Genomic DNA, 19019 nt, shown 5'->3' with positions numbered 1-19019 from the left:
AAAAGTGTTTCGTTCTGGTATTCTTAGTATAGAAAACGTGTTTCGTTCTGGTATTCTTAGTATAGAAAACGTGTTCCGTTTTGCTCTTCTAGGTGTAAAGAGTGTTTCGTTCTGCTATTCTTAGTATGGAAAGCATGTTTCGTTTCGATCTTTGTTGAAAGTGTGTTTCGTTTTGTTCGTCTTGGTAGAAAACTCGTTCAGTTTTGATTTTCTTGGTAGAAAACGTATTTCGTTTTGCTCTTTGTAGAAAACGTATTTCGTTTTGCTCTTTGTAGAAAACGTATTTCGTTTTGCTCTTTGTAGAAATCGTGTTCCGTTTTGTTATTTTTTGACAGAAAAGTGTTTTTATTCTTTTTGGTAGAAAAAATATTTCCTTAAGCTAGAAAGAAATATTTCCTTTTGCTCTTCTTTGTAGAAAACGTGTTTAGTTTAGCTCTCATTGGTAGAACAGGTGTTCCGTTTTGCTGTTTTTTGGCAGAAAAAAGTGTTTTATTTTTCTCTTTTTCGTTGGTAAATCATCACGGTGGTTGAAAACATGTTTTGTTTTAATCTCCTTTAGATTAAAAGGATCTCCTTAGATTTCCGCCGCGACGAGCGGCGGAAAACGGGTTTCATCCCCACCCTTTTTGGTTCATATCAGTGTTTCCCAAAGTGGGTAAGATTGCCCCACGATGGGTGATGGAATGGTCCGGGGGCGATAAAAAGCTACGGATAGGATCTTATGGATTCACTTGAGTTGGGGAAAAGATAAAAATGAGTGGAAAAAAATTTATGAAGAAGGGGGTGATGGAATAAAAAGTTTGACAGTTTGAGAAACTATGGCTCATATACAGTGGTTCGTCTCCCTGCTTTTGGCTCATTTGGTTTCTTGTTGGAACAGGGGTTTCTTATTCTTCATTTTAGATGTTACAGTGTTCTTTCCCTCCTTTTACAGAATATAGTGCCCCCCCCACCGCTTCACTCTTTGTTGATAGGCCTCAACTCTCTTTGGTAGAAAAAAGCGTTTCATTCTCTTTTACTTCGGATGATAGGCGTTTCTCGCTTTACTCACTTGATTGATGCGTTCGTTGTCTTGCGCTTATTTACTAATATTGTGTTTTATTTTATCTCATCGGACTGAGATAAAACCTATACTCCATTCCTCTTCAGACCAGACGCCTGAATATTTCTAACGTTTCTTCTCGACGGGATCGGTTATTAAAACTATTCTCCCGACGGCTGTCATGTACTTTGTGTGTACGTTATCGAAATAAATGACCAATATAATATTAGAACTCGATGTGGTCATTAAACATGAATCCTGACGTCCAATTTCATATTTTAAAACATTCCTGAAGAGAATTGTCGGAGAAAAAAAAGAAAACGCAAATTAATGTCAAGCTACGGCACGAAGAAGAAGCGGGGGGGGGGGGAAAACAATAAATATGAATGTATTCGTTCTCTTCTCCTTTATACTCAATTTACAAGTGTCGCGGTGGCCATTTAGAGCACGAATGACCAATAGCCCAGCCGTGGGTCACGGATTGTGTGTGTGTGTGTGTGTGTGTGTGTGTCTAGTTTCTTTCTTTTTGACAGAGGAATACTTTACGACCTTTCAAAAATAATAGAAAAACACACGATGCTACTTCTGACAACCGGTGGTATTGACGAGCATTGTGTGTAAGGGAAGAGAACAAAGGACATGTTATTTTCCCTCTATTATTTTGGAAAACGAATTACGTAGCACGTAAATTGCGCCTTTCGGTGGCAGTTTTCCTCCTCGTTTTTGACTTTTTTAAGTCAAAAACGTAGTATAAAACAAAAATTCTTGAAAAAAAAAAGGAAAAAGGTAGGGGCTTGTTCTGTGGTAAAAATAAAAGAATTACGTCTGAAGTTTCTTGTTGTTTTTGTGGCAGTGGTGTACATATATATGTGCAGTCGGATTGTGCGTGTCCGTGTCCTCTCTCCGTCTTTAAAAATATACCTAAACACAGTCAGTTTCGATTTTAAAGCCTTTATAAAGAGCCTTTGAAATTCAAGCGCTGGGACCTCCCGAGAAGTCGCTTCAATACGTGTGAGTACGATTTGAAACAATTATCACTCGTTTTAATTCAAGTCCTGGTCAGATTAAGATGCTCCAAAGAGCGTTTTCACCATCGTCGTTCGATGGATATCAAGTCAGAGAGTCATTTTTCCATGCTTTCCTTTGGATATTTATCCTCAATTGGTGTAGTGGTTAACGTAAGGGTTTCTTGCATTGAGGGTTCGAATGCCACTCAGTCACTTTTGTACGCAAATGATGACTACTACTCTGTCACTTTTCTATCAGCCACCTCATTGGGGATTTTTGCCTGTTGTGGCGTTGTTTTTGTATTTGAAGGTAAAACTTCAAGCCGATCTCCCCGGTTAAAAAGAGTATCGCGACAGACAGCAACACACCCGCAACAACAAAAAATATTCAATCATTACACTTCACTCATGTTTTGCGAAATAGATGGCAGCACCAAAATCAACGTCCAACACTACATGTACGCCCTCGGGCTGAAAGATACACACACTCCCACTTCTCACTCGGTAGTGAATTTCCCATGGTGATAGGAGCGGAGTTGTAATCGGTTTGAAAGACAGATACATAGGACGGCTTTATAGAGTTATGAGATCTGTTACAAAAGCGTCCTTACAGCGGTTTTCAACCTTTTTTGACTCGCGGAGCCCTTTTCAGTACATAATTTCTATGGCGGATCCCTGCTTGACTAGAGGAGCCCTTAATGTGCATAATTTTTATGGCGGACCCCTGTAGACCTTTTTTTTTAATTTATCTATCAAATTTACTGATTTATTTTATTTTTCTCGAATCGCCGTGGAGACCCTGGGAAGTGCACACGCAGCCCCAAGGGCAGGGCAGTCTTAAGAGTATCATGGGCCCCCGGGCCAAGTGGTTTCTTGGAGGCCCTACCTGGTAGATTTTTTCAACCGGATCTCATTTTTGTGAGGCCCCCTGGCCTTGCCCGGGTGGGCCCTTGCGTTAAAACGGCACTGCCCAAGGGCTCCGAGCAGCACCGGTCGAGAACTGCTGGACTAGAGCAACAAGTGCCGAGGATTGAAAAATTTTTGTGATCAAGAACATGAAATTGGAATGGAAGGAGGATGGGGCAAAATTTCGGAATTACCAGCAGGTGGCAGAGTCGTAAATCTACCTCAGAACCAGCCCTATGATTTTCATGAGGAGGGAGCGCTAACCAGGCTATAGCCTAGAGCAAGGGTTCCCAACCCTTTTCACCTCGCGTACCCCCGACCCCGAATCCTCCAGGCATCCATCCCCCCCCCCCAACCCAAACCAATCTGTTTCACACATTGCAGATTCTGAAAACTTTCCTAAAATAGGTATATGTTTGAATTAAATTAAATGGTCTATTGTTATTCAAGTTAACACAGAGATTGGAAAAAACTAATGTGATGTTTGGGACTGTATTGGAATCACAAAGTTTTGACAAATTAAGCTCAAAACAGGATCAATACAACCTCAAATCCGGAGCTCTGTGCTCAATTTTTGATTCTATATTCATTTTTCATATAAGTGTACGAAGAAAACGCCCGTTCAACAAGTTCCGTGATAACAGACGGATCCCGTTATAGCGAACTCCAAAAGACCGGAGAAATCACTTCGTTATAAAGGAATCCCAGGGTCATCATTCCTAATGTACGTAAACTTATCTAGGGGATTAGAAAAGTGTTCGTTAAAACGAGATTTTCGCTGTAACGGTATTCGTTAAAACGGGATTCGACTGTAAAAACATTATTGTCTTTTTAGAAGGTTCGCTGTATTTGACCGCTCGGCGAGCCCAAAAACTGACTAGGTTCACCATTCCGCCATTGAAGAGAATCTTCGGAGTGGTATCTGATGCGAGCTCTAGCAATTTCTCCTTTTCCGGAATCGACAATGAAGCCGGTTCAAAATAGTCTTCTTTGAAAGGATTAGATATCCACGGATCACCCATTTCCGGATCCGAAATATAAATCACACCCATTTCCGACTCTACAAAATAATTTTCAAACGAGGATTTCAATCCTTCCAAGTGACCGACTGTTATATTTAGCTTGGCTTGTGATAAGAAATCGTGAAGTGTCGAACACTTCCAAAAAAAGAGCTACTTCCTGCCGAAGCTCGAACAATGGACTAAACCCCGGGACAACCACCTGGCATCGGTGTCCAAAAGCAAAGCGTTGTGAAGTATGTCCATGTCTTCACACAACAATTCAAACAACCTGTAGTTGGTAGGATTCACCTTGACAAAGTTGACGACCTTGACCGCTTCATCAATAACGTTTCGCAAATTTGTCAAGGCAAAGGTTTGGATGCAGGGCTCTGTCTGTGAGTATAGCAATGAGTCCATTTCATTTTGGGGGGCGGCTTCTGCCACGCGAAGGCCTGAGTAGCAGCAACCTTCATCCGTGTTGAGCCCAATGCATTTTGACCTTTGAATTCCGTTTTCAATGAAATAATGATCAATTGCTTCAAATAAGTCTTTAACAGTCGGCCAACCCCCCCTTAGGTGACAAATGAAGGAAAATTCGAAGAAAATCTTATTAAGTACTAAGCTTTTACAAGTAGCACACAAAGAATGTTGCACAAAATGTCGGTACTTCCGTCGACTTGGATAGAAAAAAAAATCACTATCTTTGAAGTGACTTAATGACTGTGCTCTCAACAACGTCTGACATGTCCTGTATTTTTCGAGACACCGTGTTATTTGACAGAGGTGTATTAAACTCATTATATGAGGACTCTCCTCTGCAAACATGCATCTGACAGCATCTTTGATGCACGGTGAAAGGGGTGATTCAAGTATTACGTCAGCATCGAGGGGGGAGGGGGGTTTCGGATTTGCTGACTTTTGATGACAAGGGGGGGGGGGTGGTTTGAAGGTTGCTTACGTCATCAACCACCCCTTTTTGAAGATATGAAATATTCTAAGCTGCTGACGAAATTTTGCTGACAAAGGGTCAAACGGTCAAAAATGGCTGAAAATCTGCTTACGTAATATTTGAATGGCCCCAAATTCAATTTTCACCAATGGTGCGATTACTTTCCTCGTCTCGCAATACGATAGCTAATGCAGTAGGAGCCACCGGTAGCTTTGACAGATTCACTTTTGGCAGATTCAAAATATGTTTTAACGTTTACACAGAAATCTGGTGCCCGGTACTTCATTTCGGATTTTCAGTCAACCTCAGCTTCCTTACAGATCCAGTTGTTAGCCACAACTGTTCCAGACTCTGCCACGAAGCTGGGCTGGAAGAGATCTCGGCAACGGGATAGGTCCAGTCGCAAAGATCTGTCGTTCATTCATTCATTCATTCAGTTGTTAGCCACTGATCTATAGCGTAAATCACGTGAGTAGTAGGTGCTTGGTAGAAAAAGTTGACGTAAAAAATTGTTAACACGCACACGATTCAATACAAACACCCACAACGAAAGTTAAACACAAAAAGAATAAATTAATTCTTGGTTTTTACGCACAGCCCCGACATGCGTCAACAATCGAATCTAAAACGTCAAAGAAAAGTGAACCGAGAGAAAAGAGTGCGCGAATTTGGATCATAGGTTGGGCGCGAGCGGGAGCCGAACCCTCCGGTTATCCGAAAAAATAATTTTGACTTCAGCGAATTTTTCACTCCTCTCCAGAATTTCAAAGAGTAGTTTCGTGGGGAGGGGGCAATTATCAAAGAGGAGTATCTGTATTGAAAATTCTAAAATTTGAGGATTATTTTCACTCCTCGAAGAAATATGGAGGAGTAAAATTGAAAATTTGGGTGCGTAGCATCGAACACTGACCAGGGCCATGACCCATTCCAAATGGAGATTATTTAATTATTAATCTGCATTTGGGTCGGATTCAGGCTGAAAACTTGCTCAAAGAAAGGTGACAAAGGTGGGCGGAGATACTGATGTTGCGGAGGAGGGTCGTACAGGACCGACTAAAAAATACTCACAAAGAAAATCACAGTACCGGATCAGAAGTAGATTTATGGCTTTGTCACCGTTCTTGCGTTCTAACCGATGAAATTAGACTATCTTCTATATATTACTGGAGGGAGCATCCAGCCGCCGCGACGGCGTCTACATCAAATGCAATGAAACCACGTGACTCGGTGAAAACAAAGTTCGTTTGCCCATAGAAATGTACGATTCGGTGTCTAAATATTGCGTTTTAAAGGGGGGAAAAAAGGATAGACGACTCATCCAATGATGAAAAAAGATTTAATTATTTATTTTTCATTAATTCTGGAATCATTTATTTCATTAATGCTGGAATAATTTCTTTCGTCTATTCTTGAACTTTCCTTCATTAATTCTGGAGTTGTTTTCTTTGTTTCTTTCATTACTTCCGGAATAATTGCTTTCATCAATTCTGGATTTGTTTCTTTCATTAATATTGAAATTATTTTTTTCATTAATGTTGAAATTATTTCTTTCATTAACGCTTAAATTATTTTTTTTATTAATGCTGGAATTATTTCTTTCGTTAATACTGAAATTTTTTCTTTCATTGATTCTGAAATTATATCTCATTAATTCTGGATTTATCTTTCATTAATTTTGGAATTATCACTTTCCTTCTTTCTGGAATTATCTTTCATTAATTTTATTATCTTTCATTAATGACGAAATTATCTCTTTCATTAATGACGAAATTATCTCTTTCATTAATGACGAAATTATCTCTTTCATTAATGACGAAATTATCTCTTTCATTAATGACGAAATTATTTCTTACATTAATTCCAGAATATTTTTTTTCGTTTATTTTGGAATTATTTCTTTCATTAATTTTGGAATTATCACTTTTCATTAATGCTGAAATTATTTCTTTCATTGATTCTGAAATTATATCTCATTAATTTTGGAATTATCTCTTACATTAATTTTAGAATTATCTCTTACATTAATTTTGGAATTATAATTTTCTTTAATGCTGGAATTATCATTTTCTTGAATGCTGGAATTATTTCTTTCATTAATGCTGAAATTATTTCTTTCAATTACTTTAGAATTATCACTTCATTAACACTGAAATTACCTCTTTCATTGATTTTGGAATTATCTCTTCCATTAATTCCATAATTTTTTTTTTGTGGGAGCTAGATACTTCGAAATTTTGTTTTAAGTTCAAGTTAATAATTTGCCGGTTTCTGCTTCAAAAAATGTTTGATTAAAGCTGCGGAATTTCTTCAATCTAATTTATATGGGCCCATAATTAGTTTCAAAACATCCTAAACTATATGGATTGATGCAATTGGATAATATAAGACAATACCGAGACATTGATTCTCATTTTCGTGCTTGAGAAGATATAAATAAAAAGCTGAAATTAATGTTATTGCATGGGTATCCCCCCTCAGAAGTGGGGAGGGGGGTCTGGCTCATTATTTTATATTTAATATTCTAGGCTCCGTATCTCTAAGTGAACTGAATATTTCGAAAATCAAAAATTCAATTCAATTTTTAAAATTACCTTACTAAAAATTTTCGCATTTTCTATGCTAAAATCGGCAATTTTAACATTGATCTCTATGGGGGGAGGGATCGTGTTTGTTTGCACCGAGCCACGTGATCTTTCGACGGAGATGTTGGGACACTGTTCTCAGTCAGCACGGCCAAGGCGGAGACCGCTGACGTCATAATCCCTCCAGTTAAGACGCCTTCATATACGCCTTCGTGTATTAAGGAGTTCTACCTAAAGTAATATAAGCTCGATTCAACTCCAAACAAGCAGACGACAGGTGAGATCGTAAAGCCGGGTTTTCCAGGAGCAGGTTTTCTGTGCCGCGCGCAACGTGATTCGCCCAGCGCGACACGCCGTCCACTCACCAGTAAGAAAAGCAGCGTGACTGTTTTCCTACAGAGCGCAATACGCCTGACGACAGCGCTTTACGTCGGGCGTGATTGGCCGGCTGCTTCTGGAGGAGTCAAATGCGCCGCGGTTTTGCCGATCAATTCACACTTGTGTGTTTTCTTTTCCTTCCCTTCAAACCGGAGCATGCAGACGACAGAGTAGCTGATTCTAAAGCCATATACTTTATATAGCTGCCCTGATCTGATGCGCCTCGCTAGGAAAACACAAACGCGTAGCGTGATTATGTAACACGTTTCTGTCAGCGCGAAGTAGTCTAATTCGGTTCACGCTGCGCAACAAACCTATTCCTAGGAAAGCCCGGCTTAAGAAATGAATTTCCACACTCCACTTTATAGTAGGTGCTGCCATCTAATTTCAAATTTAAAAATGACTCATGTGGTGATGATGAAGTTTAAAGTAAAAAACTATATTCGTTATTCCGCTCAGTTCCTTATGAACAAAGCTCATAAACTGAACTGGAAATTTAAACTGAAAGTTCGGTTATTTTATTTGAGCATAAGGAGACATCCAAAACAAAGAACCTCTTAAGGAGCAGACGACAGACAAAAAGTCGGTTTGTTCGGTTCCGTAGAAGCTAAGCTCACAAACAGAACTGGCAGTTGAACTTCCAGTTCAGTAATTACTTCAGGACACAAGGAGACGTCCAAAACACATAATCTGGAGAGAAGCAGACGACAGAGATTCTGAGGAGAAGAAGCCCCGAGCTTAATTATTACTAGTGGGAGCATCCAGCCGCCACGACGGCAGCGACATCAAATGCAAGGGAATCACGTGACTCGGTGGAAACAAAGTTCCCACCAGTTGGCAATTTGCCCATAGAAATGTACCGTTCAGTCTTTAAATATTGTGTTTTAAAGATTAAAAAAGGACAGAGAAACACTCATCTAAGGATAAAAAAAGGTTAAATTTATTTCATTATTCATTACTGGAATCATTTCTTTCGTTAATGCTGAAAAATTTCTTTCATCAATTCTTGAATTTTCCTTCATTACTTCTAAAATTTTTCTTCATTACTTCTTGAATTCTCTTTCATTAATTCTGGAATTATTTCCTTTATTAATTGTTATTTCTTTCATTACTTCTCGAGTAATTGCTTTCATTACTGCTGAAATTATTTCTTTCATTAATGCTGAAATTATTTCTTTTATTAATGCTGGAATTATTTCTTTTATTGATTTTGAAATTATTTCTTTCATTGATTTTGAAATTATTTCTTTCATTGATTTTGAAATTATTTCTTTCATTGATTTTGAAATTATTTCTTTCATTGATTTTGAAATTATTTCTTTCATTGATTTTGAAATTATATCTCATTAAGGCTATATTTCCGTAATCGGGTTTCGTGCCAACTTGGCAAATTTTTTTTCTCGCCAATGTGTGATACTTGCTTATATGTGGTAGCTGTGTTAGAACAGCTCTATGTGACGTCATAGCATGTTGTGACGTCATGAATATGCAGAAAAGGTCGATTTTACAATTAAATGAGAACTAATGAATTGAAATTGATTTATTATGTCAGATAATTAATAATAATTTATATTTATTATAAATGTTATTATTAACAATTGTAATTAATAATTTATACTACAATAACAAGAAATACAAATTAATATAATAAAACTAAGTAATATTATTATAATAACTATTATTTTGATGTATATAACCTATGTTATATTTATAGTCAGTAATTATAAGTTATTATAGTTATTAATTACTTCATTGAACTGTCGGTACATTCCTTTCGTCTGATTTTATCCTTATTGGATTACAGATCTCTTGGTGCTGTTGGAACAAAGTCAATAGTTACCCAGGGCGACCGAGCGTAGCGAGGGAGCTGTGCCCCGCGACCCCCACGCCCGAAGGGCGGGTCGCCGCAGCCTGCTGCGGCGAGGGAGCGAGCGTAGCGAGCGGGAAGCGGATATATCCGCGGCGCAAGCGAAGCGCGCCGCGTTACTTGTTGGTAGATTTTCTTGCTTGATTGGTTCAAGCAAGATGGTCATTCTTGATAATATGACCATGATACCTGTAGAAAACCCCTGTAGCAAGTAAATCTACCTACAAGTAACGCGGCGCGCTTCGCTTGCGCCGCGGATATATCCGCTTCCCGCTCGCTCCCTCGCCGCAGCAGGCTGCGGCGACCCGCCCTTCGGGCGTGGGGGTCGCGGGGCACAGCTCCCTCGCTACGCTCGGTCGCACTGGGTAACTATTGACTTTGTTCCAACAGCACCAAGAGATCTGTAATCCAATAAGGATAAAATCAGACGAAAGGAGAAAATAATCTTTATAATCAGTATAATGACCTTTATACTGTTTTTTTAGAATATTTATTTCATTAAATAATAATTAATATTATTATGTAATAAATTAATGTTATTCATATTAATCAAGTGACGTCACAGTCTGGCCAATCGCTGTCATGGTTATAAATACCATTAAATACAGCGAAATTCAAGTATTTGATTCGTCAAAGCCGCACAGGTGGTCAAGGGCGTCCGAATTCCAGGTGTCAACAAAAAAACAAACATGGCGCCCCGGTGGAAGAATATATAGCCAGATTAAAACGCTCATATTACCTTTAGTTTAAATTCATCACTTCAATAAAAGATTATTTATCATAAAATTGATGAAAGGTAGTTATATATAACAATTAAAGTTAGTTTCAGTGTGTGGCATGATCAAAAATTAATAATTTAGGGAATATCATGGCTCCACGTCTTATTAGGGTTACCATAGCTATAATTCTTGAGGAATTATGGGTAATATGAAACTCGCCAAACTTCTTACAGAGATTTCGCCAAGTTGGCACGAAACCCGATTACGGAAATATAGCCCTCATTAATTTTGGAATTATATCTTTCCTTCATTCTGGAATTATATTTCATTAATTTTATTATTATCTCTTTCATTAATGTTGAAATTATCTTTCATTAATGTTGAAATGATCTCTTTCATTAATGTTGAAATGATCTCTTTCATTAATGTTGAAATGATCTCTTTCATTAATGTTGAAATGATCTCTTTCATTAATGTTGAAATGATCTCTTTCATTAATGTTGAAATGATCTCTTTCATTAATGTTGAAATTATCTCTTTCATTAATGTTGAAATTATCTCTTTCATTAATACTGAAATTATCTTTTTCATTATATTTTGGAATAATCACTTTTATCAACGCTGAAATCATGTCTTAAATTAATTCTGGAATATTTTCTTTCATTAATTCTGGAATTATCTCATTAATTCTGGAGTTATCTCTTTCATTAATTTTGGAATTATCTCACCGATGCTGAAATTATTTCTTCCATTTATTGTTTTAAATTCCTGTGGATGCCATAAGAAAATAACGGGAGATCGTGTTTGTTTGCACCGAGTCACGTGATCTTCCGACGAAAGGTGCTGGGGGCAACGTTCTCAGCACTACCAAGGCGGAGACTGCTGACGTCATACTCTTTCAAGGAATATGGGGGCCAGACCACATATATGATCCAGACCATCAACGTGTTCCTGAAATAATGCAAAAAAGAAATAAGTGTAATAAAATGCGTTTTCTCTCTGAAAAAAAAAAAATTTCCCTTCAAGATTTACGTTCGTAACTCGAAAAGTTTGTAAGTCGGGGAGCAACTACGTAAAATTTTTTTAGAGGGGCCAAAATTTTTTTTTTTTTGCATCGGGCGGCGAAATTCTCCTAAGCCCGGACCTGTCTCCGATTTTTGAATTTAAATATCTCAGGGAATAATGCCGTTAAAAAAAAAATGTAATTTGTTTGTTGGGCTCAGAAGGGAAAGAGCAACAACTGTGTGTAATTGGAAGTTACAGGACGGGGATCGTATAAAAATTTAGATTTTTTTTATTTTGTGTACACTGTATTTTCACCCTCAAAACTCATACAGGGTGATTTCTGGTCACATTTTGAGAATTTTTAAAATTAGAACCATACCACTGCGACGAACGGTCGATGAGATAAAGGCTGTAACAACACTCCAAGGAGAAACCATCGAATCTTAGAATGGCCCAGTGTCGTCTTAACGCATGGGCCTACCCGGGCACGGCCCGGGGACCTCAAGAGAGAAAGGGCCACGCAAAAATGAGATTTGGTTGAAATTTTCTATAATTTACTTGGTAGGGCCTCAGAAAAACCACTTGGCCCGGGGCCCATGGTGCTCTTAAGACGGCCCTGGAATGGCCATAATATTACCAATAGGCAGGAGAGCAACTAGTGGGGGGAACAGGCGGCCTGGTGCCCCGGGCGCAATTCAAAAGGGGGAGGAGGGGTGGGTGCAAATTTAACCATTTAACCTATCCTTCAGCATCACGGGGGGGGGGGTACCTAAATGAGTGGTTGCGGCCCTGGCAATAGGTATCTTATTTCTGATGAATCACCGTTACATTGGGTATTTTTTCTTTTACATACATTCACAAGTTTCTAATTTGCATACCTGGTAGCATTTCTTTTACTTCTATAGATCAAACTACTCAGTTGATCCACTAATGACCCACAAAAATCATGTCCTTATTCTGTAGAACTTGGGTTACTGCATGGGGCACTTCTGGCACCGGGGTGTCAAGTGACAATTAGATCTGGTTCCGATTTTCAAGAGTAAATATGCAAATAGGTAGGTAGGAATTTTTAGATAGGTAGTAGTGCCTCTCTCAGGAAAATCGCTTTGTATGTGGGCCTATGATAATGTTAAGACAGCCCTGGGCGTACTTTATGAAAAGCTAATCGAAAAACTCAGCAAAATAATGTGAAGTCTAGTTTGCAATATTATTAGTTTCTCGTCTTTTGTGCCATCCAATATGTGATAATGATCTTCAACTATAACAATCAAGTGTTCTTAAACTTTAGGATCTTCTATCGGATGATCGATGTTGAAAAACAAAAATTGTACATTAAAAAACAATACCATTTGATATCTTTTTGTGGTGCCCCCTTTTGTACTGACGCCCTAAGCACGTGCTTATTTTGTTTAATGGTTAATCCAGCCCTGCATCCCTCTAACAAGTCCTACCATTCTGTAGTAAATTTTTCCTGTAGAGAAGCGGCTACACATCTGGTTGAAAGTTTGAAATAACGAAAGGTAAAGTACCCTCAACGCAGCTTTGCGGGGGTTGTGTCGGAAGTGGAACCTAGCTTTGAGTCATTTAGTTGCAAAACTTGTTGATTGGTGCCATCTAGATTTTCTTTAGAGAACGCCAATTATAGAGTTTATTTTTCGAGTTGACCGCTTGTTAAAATCTCAATGTTATGCCGCTAAAATGTTATTCTGTAAAAAAAAAAAAAAAAATCTGTATAGCACTTAACGAGTTTTGCAACTGGACGACTCAGCTGTGTATTTCATGCAAGTTTCACGCACGTATGTATTCAGGTGCCGCCATCTGAAAACGAAACTGGGAATGAAAGAATGTGCCTATGATATTGTGACGAGATTTTTTATTTTTCACAAAAATGCTAAAAAACGCTGATTGTTGTTATCATTATCATTTCCAGCGTATCCATCGAAGAGAAAAGGACGATAAATTCTTCTCTTATTCCCCAAAAGGATCAGTATTCGATTCCGATTCGACAAAGAGGGAAACCAAATGCCTTTGCGAAGAATATCATCGGTGTTGTTGCTGTTGTCGTTGGTGAGTACTCATTTTTTTTTTTTGGCTACCTGGCGCAAGAATCCTTGATCATACTGCACCAAATAAGTCATTCCATGAAATTAAAATATTAGGGGCCGTTCAAGTATTACTTAAGCAAATTTTTAGCCATTTTTGACCCCCCCCCCCTTGTCAGCAAAATTTCGTCATCAGCTCTGCCCCTCTGAATCCTAACTCATATTTTCATAAAGGGTAGTTGATGACGTAAGCATTATCCAAACCCCCCTCGTCATCAAAAGTCAGCAAATCGTATAACCCCCCCCCCCCCATCGATGATGACGTAATACTTGAACGGCCCCTTATAAATAGGATGTCCCAAAAACTCAACCGCCAAAATGAAAGAGGGGAGCATGTGCACGATAAGACGAACAATTTTCGCAGTGGAACCTATGGTCGCAAATCCCTTTCTTCTTGTCAGCAGCCCCGTTTACATGTGCAAGATTGGGAGTCGCTTTGGTGATTATTACCAGCATGGCAAATTTTTTTCCTCATGGGGCAAAAAAAAAGGGGGGACGAAGATCCATCAAAAGAGTCCCATCTTTGTTGCGCAATAATGGTGGGTGACTCCGACCTCCTCTCCCATAATCCTTTGCGCCGCGAAAACTACTGTAAGCTCCTTCGTCAGCCATCTTGAACCACCCACTTCCGTTCAACCCAAGTAACCAGTGATGACGACTTTCGGAAAGAAGTGGGGGGGGGGGAATACTGGCATAAATTAAACGCCATGTAAACGGGTTGTAGCGAAAATCCCTGTTACCGGGATGTTTCATTGCACATGTAAACGGGGCTATCGTGCAATTTAAGCCACTGGCATCAAAAAATTAAGGGGGGGGGGGGGAGTCCCAAAGTAACCCTGCAAAGTGGGGAGAATATTTTTCCTACACGAAAATTACAAAGTTTTTTTGCTGTCGTTAATGATATGAGCAAGGTTGCCATATTTTGGCGACTTCTTCAGTGTGATAAATACAATTATCCTTTGAATAAGTGGTTTATGATCCTGAGTACCATTGCAAAAACTTTCTTGACGCGTAGTGTCACCCCCCCCCCCCCCAATTTTTGACGGTAGAATTCTTTCTGGGACATTGTGTATATGTTACAACCAAAGCCCGAAGTGCAGCCAATTCACGAATTGGACGAAGTCCGAATTGCAGAAATGATTCAGACTTTTGTCGGCCATTTAACGAAGTTGCTGGAGATACTCGGCCAAAGCTCGATGTGCTGATGTAAGACCGCCCGGTAGGAGCCAAATCCATTTTTCCTTTCAATCGCCAACGTGTCTATATAATATATAGCAGCTTTATTGGATTAAGTCTCGATGTGACGAGAGAAAAAAAAAAACTATAAAATAGCTTTTCCGCCAAATTTTGAAGAAAAATTATTACCGCATTCCGACTGCGGTTTGCCATAACTAACGTGGACATAATTATCACGAAAAAATATGTCAACTTGACGGTGATCCCGAATTATGTCTTTTGCTATCTGATTTTGGCCAGGAATCACCCACGGGCACTTCGCGAACTGGCCAACCAATGTCCGAAATTCGGGCATTGTCAGTAACAAATACATATTAATGTTTCTAATTCAACTTATGTCGAAGACAGTTTTTTCATTGCTATGTAATAAACGTTTTTTTATAGCTAACTCTGTACCTTCGTTGATGTGCACCTTGTTGCATTACACCCACAAGAATTATTTGTTATAAACTGAACTTTCATTAAAACGGCCAACCTTTAGCTCCTATTAATCCGTTATAATGAGGTTCTATTGTATGTTTGAAGGGTAATTTGTACCATGGTTTCGATGGTACTTTTTCAATGACACTGGTAATTTTTTACGGTTGCTTGTACCCAGGGCCGCAACTAGTGGGGGAGCAGATGGGTCTCGTGCCCCGGGCGCTAGACCCGAGGGGGCGCAAACTTCATTCCGAAACATCTCTTTCAACATTACAAGGGGGAGTCAAAATGCGCGCTTGTCCCAGGTGACCAAGCATCTAGTTGTGGCCCTGCTTGTACCATTCGAATCCAATGACATTCCGGATTATAAATTCAGGGAGATACAAGGTCTGTTCAAAAAGTATTCGATCATAATTTCTTGTTGCACGAACCAACTAAGCTAGGGAGGCGTGGTTTGGTACACGTATGTAGGCGATCCTAGTCAACACCCCCCCCCCTAAAGAATATCTTCTTCAGAGGGTGTTGTCCTAACGCGCGTGCTTGAATTATTTCCTGCCAGTCACCGGCAACCCAACTATGAGTGAGGAAAGGTAAGTCGCAACACCGTCGCATTTTCGTTTTTGAGAAAAACTCGAACGATGCAACTGCATTAATCGTGATGGAGTTGCCAATTGCGACGCAGAACACTGTTGGTACCAAGTACCCCTTGGTGATGTGGTTGTGTCGTGCGGTGCGTATTTGTGCTGAACCACACCACTGGAGTCAAAGACGGTTACAGCATGACTTTGGCATTTGCATCACTTGAAGACCAAATCGTCAGTCAAAATAGGAAAACGAATGGATCAACTGCAAGTTCTCTGTTTGTATAACAGAACGCCCTGTATGTTATATAGGTAGGCCGTCGTAAGAGCATCATGTGGGGGCCCCCTGGCCAAGTGATTTTTCTGAGGCCCTATCAGGCAAATTCTTGAAAATTTCAACCAAATCTTATTTTTGTGAGGGCCGGGTCGGCCCATGCCTTAAGACGGCACTGTATATAGGGTGTTCTGTTAATGGACCGACAAACTCGCAGGGCTGTTAGTACTTCATTCATATGTATGTTATACAGTATAAAGGGGTTCTTAATCTTTTTCAGCAACGACCCAAAACCAAAAGCAAGATCAGCTTCGTGACCCATGGGACAATTTGTTCGTGACCGGAAATTAGTGAAACCAATGACGCAATAAGTGATTTTTTTATAGTATAACAGGGCTGTAAGTGGTTTTGTATGACTTATCCAGGAAGTACCCGCGAGTCAACTTTGGGTCGTTGACCCATAGCTCAAGGATCCCTGGCATTAGGGGGGGGGGGTGGGGGTTTATGTGGCCCATCTCAAAAGCCTCGGTAGATTTAGTTTGGGTCGCGACACTTAGTTCAAAAGCCCCTGGCTGTAAGTGGATTTGAACAACTCATCTTGTAAGACCATGGAAAGAAAACGGAAAATTCAATTTAAAAAAAAAGCGCCACTTATTCACCTGGTGGTAAAACATTGAACTATTTTTCCGTTGAATAAATCTCTTCCCCATGGTCTCATCAAAATAGCCTGAAAATTTAGCTGCATTCTCAGATGAGTAGTTTTTGAGAAAAACTACACAGAGTACGGGAACTTGAATTATAATTACTCTATACAATTGTTTCGGTGTTGATTTGAACCATAACTTAGATGTCAGTTTTAACTAGAGTATTTCACAGGTATTTCATAAAATACTTTTACAGATAATTTGTTCTGCGATCCCAAAGATATTCTGCACTGTTACAAAAAAAAAACAACCTTATTCTGTATGAAGAACGAAACTTGCTCGTAAAATTCTAAACGAACAAACATTTTGTTTAATCGCAGTCATGCTCATGAAATTGAATTCTTTTCCATAATAGGTCAGTCTTCTCGTCTGCAAAGATGCGAAGGGAACGAGACTGTGCAAATCCGCAGAGGATTGTGGACCTGAAGAATGTTGCTCATTCGGTATAAAACTGTATTTCTTTAAAATAACTTTCCTGGTCAATCTGAATTTATCTTGTTCAAGCATATCCCCAGCAGCACCACATCGTTGAGGTCGAAATGCAAATAACGATCTTTTGGAATGGCAGCAACGAAGCATGGTGATGTTTCATTGTGGTGATCTCATGTTCTCATTCAGTTATGTTTTATTAATGATAAGTAAAAATTAGAATCCTGGCGGAGTCTCCCAGCACCGACTAGCCATCCACTGTCACATAGCCTTCTCTTCAAGAAAACTGTTGCCATTCCAAAGAAACACAATAGGATATAAAAAAAACCACATAAAAACATGCAACGTCACAGGTTAATGACTGCAGTGCAGAAAAAGAAAAACACAAGTCATTGCTTTCTCCTTGAGAGCTGTTCGACCTACCAACTTTGCAATTATCACGCTTCCTGGTCATTTTGAAAACATGGGAATATCCTCTGATCAACCAGAGATCATTGACTCACTCGCAGCCGCCCCCACCCCAATGTCAAATTTGAGCTTTGGTAGTACAGACTTCATATAGAGGTGTCCATTTCTTGTCCATACCATAACAGAGTAGGTTGAACGGTCTCTGCCAGGTCACACATTTTCAGATTCTGACCAAATGAATGGCTGTCTGAAGCCCCACCTTGGGCCTCCCCCTCCAACTCCGTCTTTGCCCAGGCCCTCTGTCAAAGTCAAGATCACGGATGGCTGTCTGAAGCCCCTTCTCTCAGATTGAAGGGGGGGGGGCAAATTTCTGCTTTGCTCAGGGTCAGGCCCATCACTCGGGTCCCGATGGGATGGAGTTCAAGGAAGAGCGTGCAGAGTCAGTGAGTATGTTCCTTGTTCATACCATGATGTTTGAAGGCCCCCTTCTGAGATTAATGATGTGCTTAATTCTTGCTTTACGCAGCGCCCCCCCCCCCCCATGCCGAATTTGCACCCTGGTAGGACAGACTTCATATAGGGCGTCCATTTCTCGTTCATACCATGACAAGGAAGGTTGAATGGCTTCAGCCAAGTCACACATTTTGAGACCCTCAGAGCCCATGGCCATCTCATGTCCAACTCAGGACCCTGATGGGACATACTTCGTGAATGTGTGTCAAGTCAGTGAGTCTGTTCCTCGTCCTTACCATAAGCAGGTAGGTTGATCAGCCTCTGCTGCATCCGTCACACATTTCGTGACTGACTAAATGGGCAGCTGTTTGAAGATCCGCCCTGGAATTAGATCCAGTTTTCTGCGCTGTTAAAATGGGAGTAAAGCAGCTGAAAAAAACTGTTATCTGACTGTACAGACAAGCCTAGTTGGCTCCTTCTACATGACTAGTAGCTTGTGGTCCGTTGTCGCTGGGCCATCTATTTGCCATTCTCTTATTAAATTGTTATAGGGAGAAAAATCATATTGTGGCAACATAGACTAATGACTGTTATTATAGTGTATAACCTAATAATCTCTTTTGCAGGAATTAACAAGTACTCCGTTCCGTATTGCAAACCCTTAGGCATGCTGGGTTCCCAATGCACGCCTGATGCAATTCCTATAAACCGTGACATGAAGTATCCAGACGGAACGAAAGAAACCTTCTTTGACATTTACAAGCGGAACTGCCCCTGTGCCTACGGGTTCCACTGCAAGAAAAGCATCAACATGTGCATGAAATGAATCGCAGCGTGAATGTTCTGGTTTCTTCGTTATGGTGTAGAGCTTTTAAAGAATGTAGCGCTTCCTGCTCCTCACAGAGGTTTTTAATGTAGCTTTTGAACCAATAAATCGTCGTCTCTGAGCATGATGG

General features: G+C 39.8%; 1 protein-coding gene across 2 annotated transcripts; it reads left to right on the top strand.

The window, feature by feature from the left end:
• Window positions 1–1901: 1901 nt before the first annotated feature.
• Window positions 1902–19011, top strand: LOC149067867 (astakine-like). 2 transcript variants are annotated; one of them, XM_089252180.1, is made up of 4 exons: window positions 1902–2053; window positions 13387–13523; window positions 17129–17216; window positions 18690–19011. In XM_089252180.1, the coding sequence occupies exons 2-4, from the start codon at window positions 13479–13481 to the stop codon at window positions 18887–18889; spliced, it is 333 nt and encodes a 110-aa protein (XP_089108306.1). In that variant the 5' UTR covers window positions 1902–2053; window positions 13387–13478; the 3' UTR covers window positions 18890–19011. The 2 variants fall into 2 exon arrangements, with proteins under 2 accessions (XP_089108306.1, XP_089108307.1); XM_089252181.1 differs by having other exon boundaries at window positions 1917–2053; window positions 13439–13523.
• Window positions 19012–19019: the final 8 nt, after the last annotated feature.

This window comes from Pholcus phalangioides, unplaced genomic scaffold, assembly GCF_987345545.1.
Source record: "Pholcus phalangioides strain wild (caught in Gottingen) unplaced genomic scaffold, Ppha-v1.0 ptg000028l_1, whole genome shotgun sequence".
NCBI lineage: Eukaryota > Metazoa > Arthropoda > Arachnida > Araneae > Pholcidae > Pholcus > Pholcus phalangioides.
This window is presented reverse-complemented; position numbering and strand designations above follow the sequence as displayed.

Bases quoted from the DNA above. Each gene is read 5' to 3' on its own strand.
- LOC149067867 (XM_089252180.1), top strand. From the start codon at position 13,479: ATGCCTTTGCGAAGAATATCATCGGTGTTGTTGCTGTTGTCGTTG. The intron at 13,524-17,128 runs GTGAGTACTCAT...TTTCCATAATAG, and splicing joins TGTTGTTGCTGTTGTCGTTG to GTCAGTCTTCTCGTCTGCAA. The intron at 17,217-18,689 runs GTATAAAACTGT...TCTCTTTTGCAG, and splicing joins TGAAGAATGTTGCTCATTCG to GAATTAACAAGTACTCCGTT.